This window comes from Danio rerio, chromosome 9 (genome assembly GCF_049306965.1).
Source record: "Danio rerio strain Tuebingen ecotype United States chromosome 9, GRCz12tu, whole genome shotgun sequence".
NCBI lineage: Eukaryota > Metazoa > Chordata > Actinopteri > Cypriniformes > Danionidae > Danio > Danio rerio.
In genome coordinates, this window is record NC_133184.1 from 53,182,478 (window position 1) to 53,198,894 (window position 16,417).

The following is a 16,417-nucleotide window of genomic DNA, read 5'->3' on the forward strand; positions in this document are numbered from 1 at the left end:
AATATAATAACTTTAACAAAATAAATATAAAAATTTAATAACTAAGAAATAAATATAAAAATGTAATAAATATAAAAAATTTATAAATATAAAAACAAATTTATAAAAATAAATAAATATAAAGAAATATGAAAAAATAAAAAGAAATAAAAAAGAAATATGAAAAATAAAGAAAAATAGATAGATAAAATATATATTTACATCCAGTCTTCATAAAAAAAGATCCACAATTGATTTGTGTTGGGACAACATAAAGGAATTAAGTTAGGTTATTAGTTTTTACAAATTTAAGTGAATTAAACATAAAATAATTAAGATGTCCCCCCAAAAAAATAACCTCAAGAATTGTTGTTTTGGCTCATTTTAATTAAGTAGTTTGAACAAACAGCAAACAACATTCTTTGAGTGCATGAACAACATCTACTGCACTGTCACGCTCTTACACTAGCTGCTTTAAATAACAGCGAAAACTCACTTGGCATGCATTTCCACAGATAAAACTAACAAACCAATGCCTTCATTACTGTTTGCATCACTGTATTCACAAGTGCTGAGGAAGTCAAATTCAGACATTTTAATAACAGACGATTGATTTATGACACGTGGTGTAAGCAGTAGACCTATCACAATAGACCAAGCAGAGGCTAGGATCTAGAAATTATTTATGGGGTGGCATGAAAATTATGAGGTGTGGCAACACTGAAGTAAGCATTATTGTATGTTTCTTGCTGATGGCATCTAACATGTTGTCAGATATTGTAATTATAGGCAGAGCATTGTATAATAATGACAATATCTGGCAATGTGGGAGAGGAGGCAGCTGTACTGTTCACTAAAACAAAACAGTTATTAAGAGTCATTGTCACACTATTCACTTTAATAGATAGGATCTTTACATTATTTACAGGTGTATTGTATTTTTCAAGCCATTACAATGATCAGTCAAGGAAAGTATTTCTATTTAGCACAATAGGTTACCAGTGCAATTGTCTTAACGGGGTTTATGCACAGCTGGTGTTTTAATAATAAACTAAAATTCTATTTTATAAGGTTCCTTTAACTGCATGGGTGTTGTAATGTTATTAAAATGTAATCAGTTAAATAGATTGAAGTATTTATTTAGTTGTTCCGGTATAAAATGAGATGAAAAGCCCTTTAAATGCAAGCATCGTCAGGATCAGCAGGCGAGCGCAGAATATCTATTAAAATTACTGGAGTAAAATAAACGTTCGTATTTTAAAGACATGGTGCAGAACAACAAAATTAAATGCAATACTTGTACATTCTGAGACCCACTTTATAGCATAAATCATTCAGGCAGTAAAGACTATTGATTTTTAAAGAAAAAAATCTTAAATGCGTAGAATTTCTAACCACAAAGTTCACTGGAAGTGCTTTAACTAGGTTACGGAAAATTAACAGTCCTTCAGCATATATTCCCTACACTACCTGACAAAAGTCCTGTTGACTATTCAAGTTTTGGGAATAACAAATAATAACTTAACTTCTAGTTGATCGTTTGGTATCAGAAGTGGCATATATGAAAGCCAAAGGCCTCTAGATTACGCTTCTTTTAGCAAAATAAAATATGATCATGCCTTGATTTTGAATGATTTAAGTAGGACAGTGAGGTCTGACTTTGCTTAGACAAAAGTTTCGTCACTGAAAAGAAATATTGTCCAGTATAGAATATAAAGTCATGCTGCAGTGGAAACAGAATGAATATTGTGTCTGACTCCATCATGAGCTTGGAGGACTGCATCCATACATCTCTGCAATGACTCAAATCCCTGATTAATAAAGTCATCTGGAATGGCAAAGAAAGCGTTCTTGCAGGACTCCCAGAGCTCATCAAGACTCTTTGGATTCATCTTAAATGCCTCCTCCATCTTACCAAGACATGCTCAATAATGTTAATGTCTGGTGACTGGGCTGGCCAATCCTGGAGCACCTTGACCTTCTTTGCTTTCAGGAGCTTTAATGTGGAGGCTGAAGTATGAGAAGGAGCGCTATCCTGCTGGAGAATTTGCCCTCTCCTGTGGTTTGTAATGTAATGGGCAGCACAAATGTCTTGATACCTCAGGCTGTTGATGTTGCCACCCACTCTGCAGATCTCTCACACGCCCCCATACTTAATGTAACCCCAAACCATGATTTTTCCTTCACCAAACTTGACTGCTTATGTGAGAATCTTGGGTCCATGCGAGTTCCAGTTAGTCTTTTGCAGTTTGTAATGATCGGGATGCAGTTCAACAGATGATTCAGCAGAAAAATCCACCTTGTGCCACTTTTCCAAATGATCAACTAGAAATCAAGTTATTATTTGCTGGTCATACAAGTGGGATCCACAACAAGACTTTTGTCAGCCCCTTAAGTTGAGCAGTTGACCAATCAGTTTAGAGTGAGAAGAAAGCTAATGCGGAAATCGATATTATAAATAAACCAAATTAAAAAATAAATAAATAAAAACGGACATTACCAATGCTTTCCTTCTTAGACTTTACACACTTGAAACTTGCCTACAGCACTTATTCATTATTGCTCTTATAGTTGTGTAAATTGCTTCCTTGTCCTCATTTGTAAGTCGCTTTGGATAAAAGCATCTGCTAAATGACTAAATGTAAATGTTTTTAGACCTTCAGGAATCTTCAGGTGGAGTTTATAGGGAATATTTTGTTTTACGTAGATCATGGAGTTTCAGATCCAGGCCATAATGGAGGAGAAAGTCAAGACCAAAAAGAAACAGCAGAAGGGAATGATGAAGGAGGCGCCGTCTAAAATCCGCCTGAGCTGCAGGCAGTGCAGTGTGTTTGTGTGCTCTGGAGAAGACATCGAGATCATCGAGAAGATGCACCATGTCAACGTTACCAAACAGTTCAGGTAAAAACCCACAGACTTTATCATTAGAAATCAGGGCTGCAGAATATATGGCAAACTTAATGTGACGGCGGTAATCCTATGCAATATAACAGTTGAAGTCTGAGTTATACGCCCCGTGTATGCATTTTCCCCAATTTCTGTTTAATGTAAAGAACACTCTACAACATAAATGGACAGGGCTTCTTTCTGCCCGGTGGCTCTTGCTTCTTTGCTAAATGGTTAACATGGATTTTATTAAGATAGTAGCTGTGCTTTATGTCCTTTAGGAAGGCTGAAAAACAGCATATATTCATTTGGCACCATGTCTGAGTCCACTTAATTTTTTTCAGAGGTGCACCCAGCTCTGTAAGTTTATCAGCTCCTCCAGAAACTATACCTGGAAGTGTGTAGGTATAGTGTGTCCACAGCAATTCTGTGGTAATATAAACGCAATTAGTCTCTTTTTTTTATTTCCTGACGTTAAAATAGGATGCAAACATATTAACATGTCTTTGTAGTTAGGCATTCAATCCTATCAACAAGACTGAATGTGCTCAAATGTGATCAAGAATGAGTTTGACAAGTTTAAAATGATTTTAAAACAGTGCATGCTTCTAATAAAGTGAGTTAAAGATGGTAAAATCGATGTAATTCATCATCGCAGGCACGTGTCAGTACATTTGTAAAAGATACTTCAATCCCAGTTTGTGGAGGTTAAATGAGGTTTATTTTGTACATTAACATATCAGATATTCATACAGCAGTGGATATTAATGTGTGGACACATTTGCTGTGCAAAGTTAAATGGGTGTGCGTGTATTTTGTAACAACATTGTGTGCGACTCATCATTCTCATCAACTTGATAACTCCACAACAAATACATCAAATAATCATTGGGAAAGTTCTTGCTGCAGTATTTCTCAGATGTTACGCAAGATCTGCTTCCTTCATGTCTGTCACTGTGCTGTTTATCTGACATAGCCAGAAAGATTAAGGCACACTCTGATAGGCACGTGGGAACGGTGGGCGGGGAGAACTAGCATTAGAGGCACAGGCCACAAAAACAGCTACATAGTGTTCAGAGCAGAAAATATTATATTCTATACTCTACAAATAATCTGATGGGCGTTTTGAGCTAAAACTTTATTCTGACACATTCTGGAGACTTATCTCAAATCTTGAAAAAGAGGTTAAACAGGTGCCCTTTAGGACCAGTTGTTAAGTATAATAATTTTATAGCGCAAAATTACCAAAAAAAGCACACAACACAATTAATTAAATGCCATGCTTAGCACACTATACTATATAGAAAAAGTTTTTAAAAAAAAACTAAAAACAATCTTTAAACTGAATAACCTTCATTTTCAAGACAGAAAAAAAAATATTTTTAAGGGCTCAGTTCGAATGCATTAAAACAATGATTTAAGACTAATCAAGGCCTTATTTTTATAACATGGAATTTAAGACTTTAAAGGGCCATGAAACCCCCTGTTTAAGCAGGGTGTTTTCATATCTCTACTTAGGAAAAAGTCAGGAAAGTGGGCGTGTCCAGCTCGGTTTAGGGGGGAGTGTCAGAGGAGGGAAAAAGGCATGGCCCGTAAAAATTTGCATAAAAATGGGAGTGTCAGTTTGGGCATGCGCTGATTTTCACACAGGCAAAACAAACACAGATGCAGAGGAGAAAGACAGTGACTGTTTACATGGACATCAGTAATCAAATTATTTGCCAAATTATTAAATGGTGGACTTTAACTGCAGTTTGGCTCTTTCATTTAGGAATTTCATTCATGCCCTTCATGACAAACGAGATATTTGATTCAAGGAATTGCTTGAAGCATCGTATCTTTCATGCAATGTTTGTTACCGCACAGCGAATGAGAGAAAAAAAACCTCCGCATTTCTCAGTTACTTAGATGCACTCGGTAGGTAGTGTCAGAAAGCCGTGTGTGTTATTCCTGTCACAAAATGCGGCGAAAATCCTCCACGATGGTAAGTTTGGTTGCAGTGCTTACACATTTACACTCGGGAGAGCAGCATTTACAGCAGATTTTTCAGTCCATAATATTATAGTGATGTTAACGTACGGTAAACTCTTTATTAACTTGGAAATCATTTGACTAAGGTACACAGAAAGAGTACTGCTGACGATACGAACTTTGCCTCTGAATAAACAAACAAAGACCACTGATCGCTCACTTACCAAATCTGTACAGGACAATCAACAAACTGGATCCGCATCTTTATTAAATGGAGACGAGCAGCAAATCCGGATTTCAACCTTTTTTCAGATGAGAAAAGCTCTTGGGTAAAAAATGTTTTTTAGACACGTAGACACGAGTCCAGCTGCGCTCTCATTGAGGGAAAATAAAAACAAAACCTTAACTGCAGCAAATTATAAAAGCAACACTGACGACCCGTATCTACAAACAGTTTATGTTCTCCCGCTTGGCAACACCACGTGGCGTCTCTCAGCCCTCTGAACACTATAACAGGTAAAAAAAAGTCTTGGAAGCTATCATGCATATTAATGAAGTTGAACCGCATACACAATAGAGCGCGCTGATTGGTTTGAACCAAGTCTTACTCATGAATGAATACAGCACACTTAGAGACGCAATAAGGAACTCCCAGGTACAGACGTCCAGTCTACACGCTGGAATACACGCTAAGATCTCATGGCCAGGACGCAGCTTCAAAAATAAAAAATAAAAATTGTGAAATATGTGTCCTATTAGTATTTTTAGCAGTGTGGGACACATACCTGTATATGACTGTCAACAGTTCAAAAAATGTGTTTTGGCGTTTCGTGACCCATTGCAGACACCCTGACAAACATAGCATTTTTCTAGGGAAATGTTATATCGTTATTGCAATACTTAACAATATCGCATCATTTTCCACTATCGTGCAGCCCTCTAACAAATACCTGTTTTTGCATTCTCAGGCAACTCAAAACCAATGATGTTTATCCTGCATAATGACCGTGATAAAGAATAATAAATGTTATTGAATGCCAATTATGTTCGTCCTGCATGATGACAGCGGTGAAGAATAAAATAAATGTTATCGATGTTTGCAGAAAGCTGTTCATAGTCCGAGAGAATGCGTCACTACAGGAGCGACTCTTGGACTACGAGACCAACGGAGTCATTGCGTGCAAAAAATGTGGACAGGTATGTGCTAAAGCTGACTTCAGCTCTTCCCTTCAAATAAACAGTCTTAGCAATACTGCTGAGTATCAACTGTGGTTTGGCAAAAGTCAGTTTAAGCAGGAAACGGACACATATGTTCACAGAACTGTCTTAAAGCTAGCTAAAAATAAGTAGTCAACCTCATCCAAAAGTATTACTGTAAATTCATACTCAGTGTAAGTACCAATTCACCTTTAACTAGTGCTTTATTACTCATTAGGATTTACCTATTAACTGGTTTTTATTAGTACTTATAAATGGACATTCTGAATGACTTTACACAATTCAAAACTTACATGTGGTCTCATTCTTGAACAGCAATGGGGTTCAATGATGCTGTACAGAAGCACTGAATGTCCCTGCCTTCATATCAAGAACTTTGTAGTCACATACGGCTCCAAGAAGAAGACGTTCAGCAAATGGAGAGAGCTGTCCATAAGCTTCCCTGCATTTGACTACACCCAGCACGCCGATCTCCTTGTTGAGGATTCAGAGGATGAAGATATGGACACTAACTGAGAAAAAGGAGAGAGATATTCATACTCATCTCTGACACAAACATTACACCAGATTTTTTGAACAGCTTGCAACAACCCGAACACTCTTTTGTCTTCAACCAATTTAGCACCTGTGTTGTTATTACAAATAATACACAACATCATCTCTGGTTCTGCTAGTTAGCATTCTAATTTGAACTGTTTACATTTCTTTAACAGTAAACTTGCTGCTTGCTAGAGCTGCATAATACTTCAAAAATATTGTTATAAGTTAGGAAAAAAGTACATCAAGAAGGATTGTCTCAGAATAAAGCCTGACAGTGAAGCCGAGCACTATTGTATAAGACTGAAGGTCTTTATTCTCCAAAATCAAGTGGGCACCTGCCAGAACATATACAAATTGGAAACAAAACATTGTTCTAAGCCACAATAGTTTATTCATTCTTTAATGAAACCCAAAGCTGACAGAAATGAAAACAGCTGATGGAGTATACACTAACCTGCGCATTATTCAGACACAAGATGGCGCCAAACAGTCGAAAATGCAAGGTTGACAGAAACGAAAAAAGCTGATGGAATATACACTAACCTACATACTATTTATACACAAGATGGCGCCAAACAGTCAAACACAAAGCTGACAGAAACAAAATCAGCTGATGGAGTATACACTAACCTACATATTTTTCTTACAGAAGATGGCGCCAAACAGTCAAAAACACAAAGCTGAGAGAAACAAAAACAGCTGATGGAATATACACTAACCTACATATTATTTTTACAGAAGATGGCGCCAAATAGTTCAAAAACACAAAGCTGACAGAAACAAAAACATCTGATGGAGTATACACTAACCTACATATTATTTTTACAGAAGATGGCGCCAAACAGTCAAAAACAAAAAGCTGACAGAAACAAAAACAGCTGATGGAGCATACACTAACCTACATATTATTCTTACAGAAGATGGCGCCAAATAGTTCAAAAACACAAAGCTGACAGAAACAAAAACAGCTGATGGAGCATACACTAACCTACATATTATTTTTACAGAAGATGGCGCCAAACAGTCAAAAACACAAAGCTGACATAAAAACAAAAACAGCTGATGGAGCATACACTAACCGACAATTTATTCATTGACAAGACAAAAAAAAAAAAAGTCCAACAGTCAAAAAAGCCAAAAACTGCAATATGACAGACAAGCAGACACATATAAATGTGGATGCAGTGTTATGACCATGAAAATATTCTCTGACAGTGAATGTGATTCAAAGTTCCCAGATGATCTTGTGTTATTTAGCCATTGTTGGTAATAATATATCTTGGAATGTCGTGACTGACCAATCAGAATAAATTTTTCCACACAGCCATGTAAAACACACACCAAAAAAATCTGGGTTTGTTTTAACCCCTAATTAGGTCAGATATGGACATAATTTGTTCAATTAAATTAAAAAACACAACACAATAGTTTGGTCTGCCCATATTTGATCCAACATTGGGTTAAAACAACTTTGCATTTTGTAGGGTGTAGTACATATCTAATATCCATATAACATAGGTGTGAAAAACGTAAATACACAACCCAATGGTTTGGTTTGCCCATATTTGCCCCAACATTGGGTTAAACAACACAGCAATTATTAAGGTGTATTACATCAAATATCCATATAACAGGGAGGTGTAAACAGTTGAAATACACTTAACACAATGACTTTGTTATATTTTACCCAACATTGGGTTAAACAACCCATTATTTTAGAGCTTGTTGTATATGTGTAATATAAATATAACAGGGGAGTGAAAAATGTAATTTGTTTTTAGTGCTAAGCATTTGAGTTGCATGCATAAATGGTTAATCCAAATTTGATCAATCAGTTGGAACACTCACCTCCTCAGAAGTTGATCTGCTATTGGCCAGATCAGCCCAAAGGTGTACAGAGAGGCTCAAAATAGAGCTGAAAATAAATACTAAGAGACACAAAAAGTCCAGCAGCCGACCATCTGTTTAGTGTGTTCTGGCCTTAAAGGCTAAAAATCTAAACAAGAGAGGACAATGTTTACATGGACAACAATACTCCAATTTTAATACGATTAAGACAATACTCTGATTAAGTGTCCTCCATATAAACAGCAATTTTTGATGACCATAAACCAACCAAAGTCATAATCAAACTAAAACTAAACACTGCAATTAAACTATTAGCATTCATAGTCCTTTAAGCTACATTTTATTGACACACAAGGCAGATTTTAGGCATTTGCTACAAACAAATGAGAATAGCTTCAAGTAAAGAACACATTTTTGAGCGAGTGGGAAACAATGATATGCTGAGAATTCTGGAAGAAATGGACATTATGAATGCCTCTGAGTTTGTTGCGGAGGCATAAAGAAAAAGTTAGTGTAATGTAATGTCAGAGGTGGCCTCTTGCTTAAGTATTTGTATCCGCCATGGTCTGTTTGAAATTTACTTCAGTTGAATCTGTCGCAAAATTAAAAACAAAGCAGCCAAAATCATATACAGTGCCATCATGATGAACACAAACTGTTGTTGCGTAAAACGACAGAAGAAACTAGCATTGAATGGTGACACAATGACAGTAAGTTAAACTGATGAGTAAAATAGGAACATGAAAGGAACAAAAAAATATACTCAAAAAATATTATTGTCTTAATCAAATTAAGGAAAATATTTAGATTACTGATGTCAATGCAAACATTGGCTGCGTCCGAAACCACCTACTACTCAGTAGGTACTGCATTTGAATTTATCCATACTACTCTGCCCAGGCCCGTGCAGAGACCGTACAAAGGGCATGTCGCAGGGTGTTGTCGCGCGCCTACTGAAGGGCGGGACGGAGGGTGTGTCGCGTCGCGGGGGCACTTTTTATTATTTTGGAAGGGCACTTTATATCCAAGCCTAAAAAGGGCATGTGCACTGCACAGGTTGAGCCCTATGTGTGCACGTGCCTGACTCTGCCGTTAAAAAAGTAAGTTCTATACAATATGAATGTGAATAGTATGAATGGAATTCAGATGTACTAAATCCGCCATTTTGTCATGGTCACATGACCTACCTGCTTCAGTTGCACCGCTTCACTCCCATTTATGATTTCGCTAGCGGAGCATCATGGGATAGCGCAGCATACGCCGGAAGTAGTAAGTCATTAGGGTACTTCTCGCATACTGATTTTCGAATTCTATGAATTCGTAAATACTACTCGGCTCGCATACTGATTTTAGCGTACTGGACAGTATGGGAATATGCTGTTTCGGACACAGCCAAGGTCAGTAATAGTACCCAACAATCCAAAGACCTGCTGAAATAATCAGTCATTCATAGTGTGTTAAAATCTAAATATTTGCATCTTGACAGTTACTTTTAACCCTTAATTAGATTAATTAAGATCAGAAACTTAAATTCATTAGCTGTTTATTCTAGTATTACATAGATTTATTTAAAGAGCCCCTATCATACATTAATAAGGTTTTTTTTTTTTTGGTTTTGGGAGTCTCCAACAACAGGTTGATCCGCATGGAAGGTCAAAAAACACTTATATTGTTTTATAATAGGCGTTTGTTTTTACCTAATTATTCCAGCAACTCCCATATGATTCGTTCAGCGATTTATTTGTTCCCAAATTCTCCTTAGAGCGATCCTAATCTGAGCTGATTGGTCCGATGACCCAGTACATTGTGATTAGTCAACTGCGTTAAGCGCGAGACAGAGAGAAATGCCCACCACGGCTTAACATTTTTTAAGTAGTCAGAGTGTAGAGTCAACACTTCCGTTTATCCCGGGAGTCTCCTGTATTTCAGACCTATCTACCGCCATACTTCTGTTTTGTTGCTTCTCCCGGAAAACTCACATAATTTTACGCATTTAAATCCGTAAACAATTGCCGTTTTCAACGTGGCTTTTGATATATGAATATAAAGAGTTGACCAGATACAGTACAAGCAGTTACAAGTAACAAAACACAAATAAATAATTTGCAAGCTAGAGAAAACAAGGAGATTTACACTTGTGAAATGGGGGAAGAAACTGATCCATGAACGGTGTACTGATAAAGTTCATGTCAAGCTCTGACAAAGTCCCTTACATCAATAGTTTTTTCTGATCCTTTCTTTAACAAACATAGACAAATTTTGTTTTAAGCATGTAGACTCCAGAAGCACTCGTCAGAAAAATGACGGAAACACAGCACAAGGCTGGGCCTATAATGCTGAGGTATTCTGTCAAAAATAAACTTCAACCACTGACTCTTCATAGCCTCATGTTTGGGTAGGGAAAATAACACAAACTTTCCCTCACATTTTAGAGCACAGCGTCTTCGCGACATGATTTAACCGAGATCTGCTAGTGTTTGTCTTCCTCTTTTTCTTTCTACAGTGGTGTGGCCGGGGCCGAGGGTTTCGATTTTACCAGGCCTGTGCTCACAACAAACTGACGGGGCTTGAGTTCCATATTGACATTACACCAACACGCTAAAGACTCGTTACTCCGACAATTCATTTGAACCGCTCTGAGTCAACTCTTTTATAGACATATCAATAGTTTTAAACACTGTGCACTTTCAGATTTAAGCCTTAGCTGCATATTTCACTTAGCTTAGAGCTGTTACACACTGCATGGAGGGTCATTTTCAAAAATCCATAATAGGGGCTCTTTAAAAGCATTTCCTTAGGCAAAAGATACATCAAAAGACATTAAATCACAATACTCAACAACAATATCCATCACATATTCTCCTGGTATAGTACAAGCCTAATACTCACAATACTGAAAACTCTGTGACTTTGGTAAATGCATCAGTTTATGACATTTGGAGTTACATTTACGAAGTCATTTCTATTTACAAGCGCTTGCACTCCTCGTGATGAAATGTGTCAATGTACTGCACAGTAGATGTAATTGGCAATTAAGTTAAAGCTTAAATGGGACTTTTAAATGTGAACTAAATGTGAAACTGAGTTTCTAATTTAAGCTAAATAATCATAATATTATTTTCTCAATCTGAATTGTCTCTATAATTGTGTTCTCATGATTCTACTGTTTTGTTTCCTGTTGTTTTTATTGTATTGTGATTGTAATGCTGAATTTCAGGTTTAAAGGGGAAATGAAGCTTTCATTTCAGTTTACATTATTTTGTAAATTGATTTCCATTTAATGGAAATATATATAACAAACTTGATTCATTTAACCATTTAGCAGAAAACAGCATGTTTTACCATAGATTTTAGACCAAGGACGCCACCAGTTTGGAATATCGTTGTGTATGATGTCACAGGGTTGGTTTTGTTCCCTCAGCTGAACAGATGCAGTGGATATAATGGACTGAACACAGAGACTGCAGCCCTTGCCTCTTTTTATGTTCAAACCAAACTAAGATCTGTACGGTTTTTCACATGGCAGGTTTTTACATCCTTCATGCATATTGAGAGATCGAATTGATCGACATGTCTTGACAATCCATAAAGACATGACTTAGTAAAGCGTGAAGTTATGTATCATTTTAATCATTGCATTAGTCTGAATGTAAATCACCTCATCATTCTGTGCTGGAGCAGCGTAAGGGAGTGGAGCACAGCGCATGAAACGAAAGGTATTAAAATAAGAAATATATACAACTCAAGACTCTTAAACGCTTGTATTTGTTGGATTTGCTCAAGCTCTTTTTCACATCCACAACTTCATGCATTGGGTTAAATTAGGCTATCCAGTCTTCGTGTTCACTCCTTTACTTTCATTGTATCTGTTCAGCCGAGGAAACAGAACCAACCCCGTGACGTTATACACAGCGATATTCCAAGATGGCGGCGCCCTAGATCTAAAATCTATAGTAAAACATGCAGGGGTTTTTTTTCTTCTAAATGGTTACTTTTTTTGAGTTTGTTCATATCTTTTCATTACAGTGGAATCCAATGTACAAAATAATGTAAACTTGATTGAGTCCTTCATTTCCCTTTAAAGATGCACTTGCAAATAGACGCCATGAAAGTCGTGTAACGAAGCAGATTTGCACTGAATTTAAACATTTGACTCATTTTACAGTCTAATGTTTAGCACTTTATCACTGAATAAGAGTAAAACCACAGTGAGGTTGTGCAGCCTGTCACAAGTACAGAGTTTGTCCCAAGTATTTCCATAAATAAACAGATTTACTTCAGAGGATGTGGAGTAAAATTTATTAAATGACCCTTAATGCGTCATCTGTTTTCTGTCTCGCACGAACAGTCTGATTATGAATCATGCATTCATTGAAAAAGCAACAAAATAGCTGGAGCATCAGGGAAGAGTGTGACGCATACTCTCTCACACCTGTTGAGGTGTTCTCTGGAGGACATGAGCTCCCTTTGGAGCAAACACCACCTGAGAAAAGCTGTCAGAGAATTGACTCTCATTATGTATGACAAGCACTGAACATTCAAGTTTTTCCAGTGTCAAAGGACTTCCTTGTGTGACGAAATCCAAACATGTTTTAAAAGCACATTTGACACAGCTACACTTTCTTTTCTGTTATTATTTTCCATATTTGCACCACAGTGGCTCAGTGGTTTGCACTGTCGCCTCACAGCAATAAAGTCACTGGTTTGAGTCCCAGCTGGGTCAGTTGGCGTTTCTGTGTGGAGTTTGCATGTTACTGTGGGTTTCCTTCAGTTTTCTCCGGTTTCATTCAGGATGTCTCTGTACATTGCTGCATTCATCTTTCCCTCTATCCTGACCAGTCTTCCAGTTCCTGCTGCTGAAAAATATCCCAACAGCATGATGCTGCCACTTGGAAAATTCCAGGCGGGGAGATGCTTTCGTCTGGCCACTCTACCACACAGGCCTGATTGGTGGATTGCTGCACAGATGGTATTCTTTCTGTAAGGTTCTCCTCTCTCCACAGAAGAACGCTGGAGCTTAGACAGAGTGACTAACGGGTTATTGATCACCTCCCTGACTAAGGCTCTTCTCCCCTGATCACTCAGCTTAGACGCCGGCCAGCTGTAGGAAGAGTCCTGGTGGTACTTCCACTTATGGATGGAGGCCACTGTGCTCATTGGGACATTCAGAGCAGCAGACATTTTTCTGTAACCTTCCCCAGTCTTGTGCCTCGAGACAATTCTGTCTTGGAGGTTTACAGACAATTCCTTTGTCTTCATGCTTGGTTTCTGCTTTGACATGCACTGTCAACCCTGGGCTCTTATATAGACAGGTGTATGCCTTTTCAAATCATGTCCAATCAACTGAATTGACCACAGGTGAACTCCAATGAAGCTGCTGAAACATCTCAAGAATGATCTGAGGAAACAGAATATACCTGAGCTCAATTAGAGCTTTAAGCCAAAGGCTGTGAATACTTCTTTACATGTGATTTTTCAGCTTTTTTATTTTTTACAAATTTGCAGCAATTTTAAAAGCTTCTTTCACATTGTCTCCACGGCATTTAATAAAAATGAAAGACAGTCTCCAGCTTTTTTATTGTATTGTTACTCTGATGCATCATTTTTAAAAAAGCTATTTTAATATTTAAGTTCTCAGACTTTGTCTTATTTGCATTTAAAATGAAAGACTCTCATATTTTTGTAATGTATAAATATATAAATACATAGATATCAGACAAATTCATTCATTAATTTTTTTTCCTTTTCATTTTGTCCCTTTATTAATCTGGGGTCGCCACATCGGAATGAACAAACAAACTAGTATTTCAGCATATGTTTTACACAGCAGATACCCTTCTGGCTGCAACCTATCACTGGGAAACACCCATACACACTCACACTTATACACTACGGACAATTTAGCCTACCCAATTCAATTATACCGCATGTATTTTGACTGTGGGGGAAACAGGAGCACCCGGAGAAAACCCACAGCAAGAAGGTCGCTGACTCGAGTCCTGGCTGGGTCAGTTGGCATTTCTGTGTGGAGTTTGCCTGTTCTCTCAGTGTTCGCATGGGTTTCCCCGCTACTGCTCTGGTTTCCCTCAGTCCAAACACATGCGCTACTGAATAAGCTAAATTGGCCGTAGTGTGTGTGTGAATGTAAGACTGTATGAGTGTTTCCCATTGTTGGGTTGCAGCTGGAAAGGCATCCGCTGCATAAAATATATGCTGGATAAGTTGGTGGTTCATTCCGCTGTGGCGATCTCTGATAACTAAAGGGACTAAGCTGGAAAAAAAAAGAATGATTAAATGAAATTGGCCATAGTTTGTGTGTGTGAAAGTGTGTATGGATGTTCCAAGTGTTAGGTTGCGGCTGGAAGGGCATCCGCTGCGTAAAACAGATGCTGGATAAGTTGGCGGTTCATTCCACTGTGGCTTCCCCAGATGAATAAAGGGACTAAGCCAAATAGAAATGAATATTAACTTTAATATACAAGTTTTTAGACTTTGACTTTTGAATTAAATGAAAAAAGCTTAAATGCTACTGAAACTAAACACTTGTCGTAAACTTTGTACTGTGATTCTAATGCTTACTTTCAGAAATAAATATTAAAGTACTTTCATTTTTGACTCAGACTTTGTCTTCTTTGCATTTACAAAAAAAATAACAATCTTTAATTTTAAATTAATGTACTGTTACTAATGCAAAAATGTATACATACATCAGACATAATTATTACATTCGAGTTTTTTTTTTGTTTTAAGCTCTCAGTTAAGAAGACTTTTTGTCTACTTTGCATTTAATAAAACAAGCTAAAACACCTTTGAAACGAAAGTAAGTCTCTTCCATTTAGCCATTCTTCCTGCAGATAATGCAGAGAGCGGCTGTGCTGAACTCAATAGAGAAACGCAGCTGAAGCGCAACAGTTGTCCTGAGTTATAAGCGCTCGTCTGGGAGCAGCAGCACGTCTGGAAGTCACTGCGATGGAAAGTTATGCAAAGAGCTGATTCTGAGAAACTTTTACCACACCAGACTCAATGATGCATCGGAGGAAGTACATTTTTAACCTGGAAAACTGCAATCGGACGGAATAAAGCGCAGCAGTCTGTCCAAGACTTGCACTACAGCGGAAAAAGGTGATTAAACGATCTGCTTTAAGGACATCTGGAGATCTCCTCAGCGGATTCCTGTGGATTGGATGCGCTTGGAAGTTTCTGCGCAATTATGGTACGTATTTTTGTGTTTGTTTGTGTTTAGCGCAAAGCCTACGCTTAGGACTATTAAGTTACTTGTGTGTTAAAAAGTAATGGGTGTGTCATCTTAAACGTAACTTCTCGGACAGCATACTCATTTTAGAGATTGTCTTGTCAAAATGGATTAAAGTGAGGTGATGTGTTTTCTCCTCACCTGCAGGGCTGTAATAAGGTGTGCGTGGCGCTGGTCGGGGCGGTTGTCGTCATCACGCTCATCGCAATTCCCACGGCAATTTACGTCAACAGTAAGTTTGTTTCTTCATCTTCATCTTTTACGTCTGTACTGAAATCGAATCAATCAATAAATGTTACCTTAAAGTGTGTAGCCTACACCTCAAAACCAACTACTATGTTATGTATTGTATAACAACGTTTATTATATTGTCGAACTGGAAAATTTAGCATTTTGTTCACCTTGCAGGCTAATTAAGACTGAAATAATTAATAAATAATGTTTATATTGAATGTAATATTGAAAATAAATGTCAAATGTTCGTTGAGTAGGCCCATTTGTTAATGCTATTACAAATAGGGAGGCTAAACGTCGAGCTTAACTCATGGCTTACCTCTTTACATGCTTTTCTTAAAAGCAAATGTGTTTTAAACAACATGTTATGTATAAATTCATAATAAAGTGGAAACAAGTTAAGTTTTCTAACATCTTATTCTCAATTCAGTCAGTTTAAATTCAGTCAGCCTCACTGATCAATCACATGATCAGAATTAGCAACCATCA

General features: G+C 37.3%; 2 protein-coding genes and 1 long non-coding RNA gene across 3 annotated transcripts in view; 2 read left to right on the forward strand and 1 right to left on the reverse strand.

The window, feature by feature from the left end:
* The window catches only part of ifih1 (interferon induced with helicase C domain 1), a 74,659-nt gene extending 67,781 nt beyond the window's left edge, over window positions 1-6,878 (forward strand). Inside the window, 3 exon segments of the mRNA NM_001308563.1 lie at window positions 2,687-2,880; window positions 5,940-6,033; window positions 6,370-6,878. Of these exon segments, the coding sequence (NP_001295492.1) occupies window positions 2,687-2,880; window positions 5,940-6,033; window positions 6,370-6,570 (489 nt within the window). The 3' untranslated portion in view covers window positions 6,571-6,878.
* Window positions 6,879-6,965: 87 nt separating this feature from the next.
* Window positions 6,966-16,417, reverse strand: part of LOC137496507 (uncharacterized) — a 66,194-nt gene continuing 56,742 nt past the window's right edge. Inside the window, exons 4-5 of the long non-coding RNA XR_012385669.1 lie at window positions 15,836-15,964; window positions 6,966-13,840 (exon numbers count right to left, since the gene is read on the reverse strand). This is a non-coding gene — a long non-coding RNA (uncharacterized lncRNA). The remainder of the gene's footprint in view (window positions 13,841-15,835; window positions 15,965-16,417) is intronic.
* fap (fibroblast activation protein, alpha) overlaps window positions 15,326-16,417 on the forward strand; it is a 42,625-nt gene continuing 41,533 nt past the window's right edge. Inside the window, exons 1-2 of the mRNA XM_001920799.9 lie at window positions 15,326-15,655; window positions 15,842-15,926. Coding sequence (XP_001920834.5) covers window positions 15,653-15,655; window positions 15,842-15,926 — 88 coding nt within the window. The 5' untranslated portion in view covers window positions 15,326-15,652. The remainder of the gene's footprint in view (window positions 15,656-15,841; window positions 15,927-16,417) is intronic.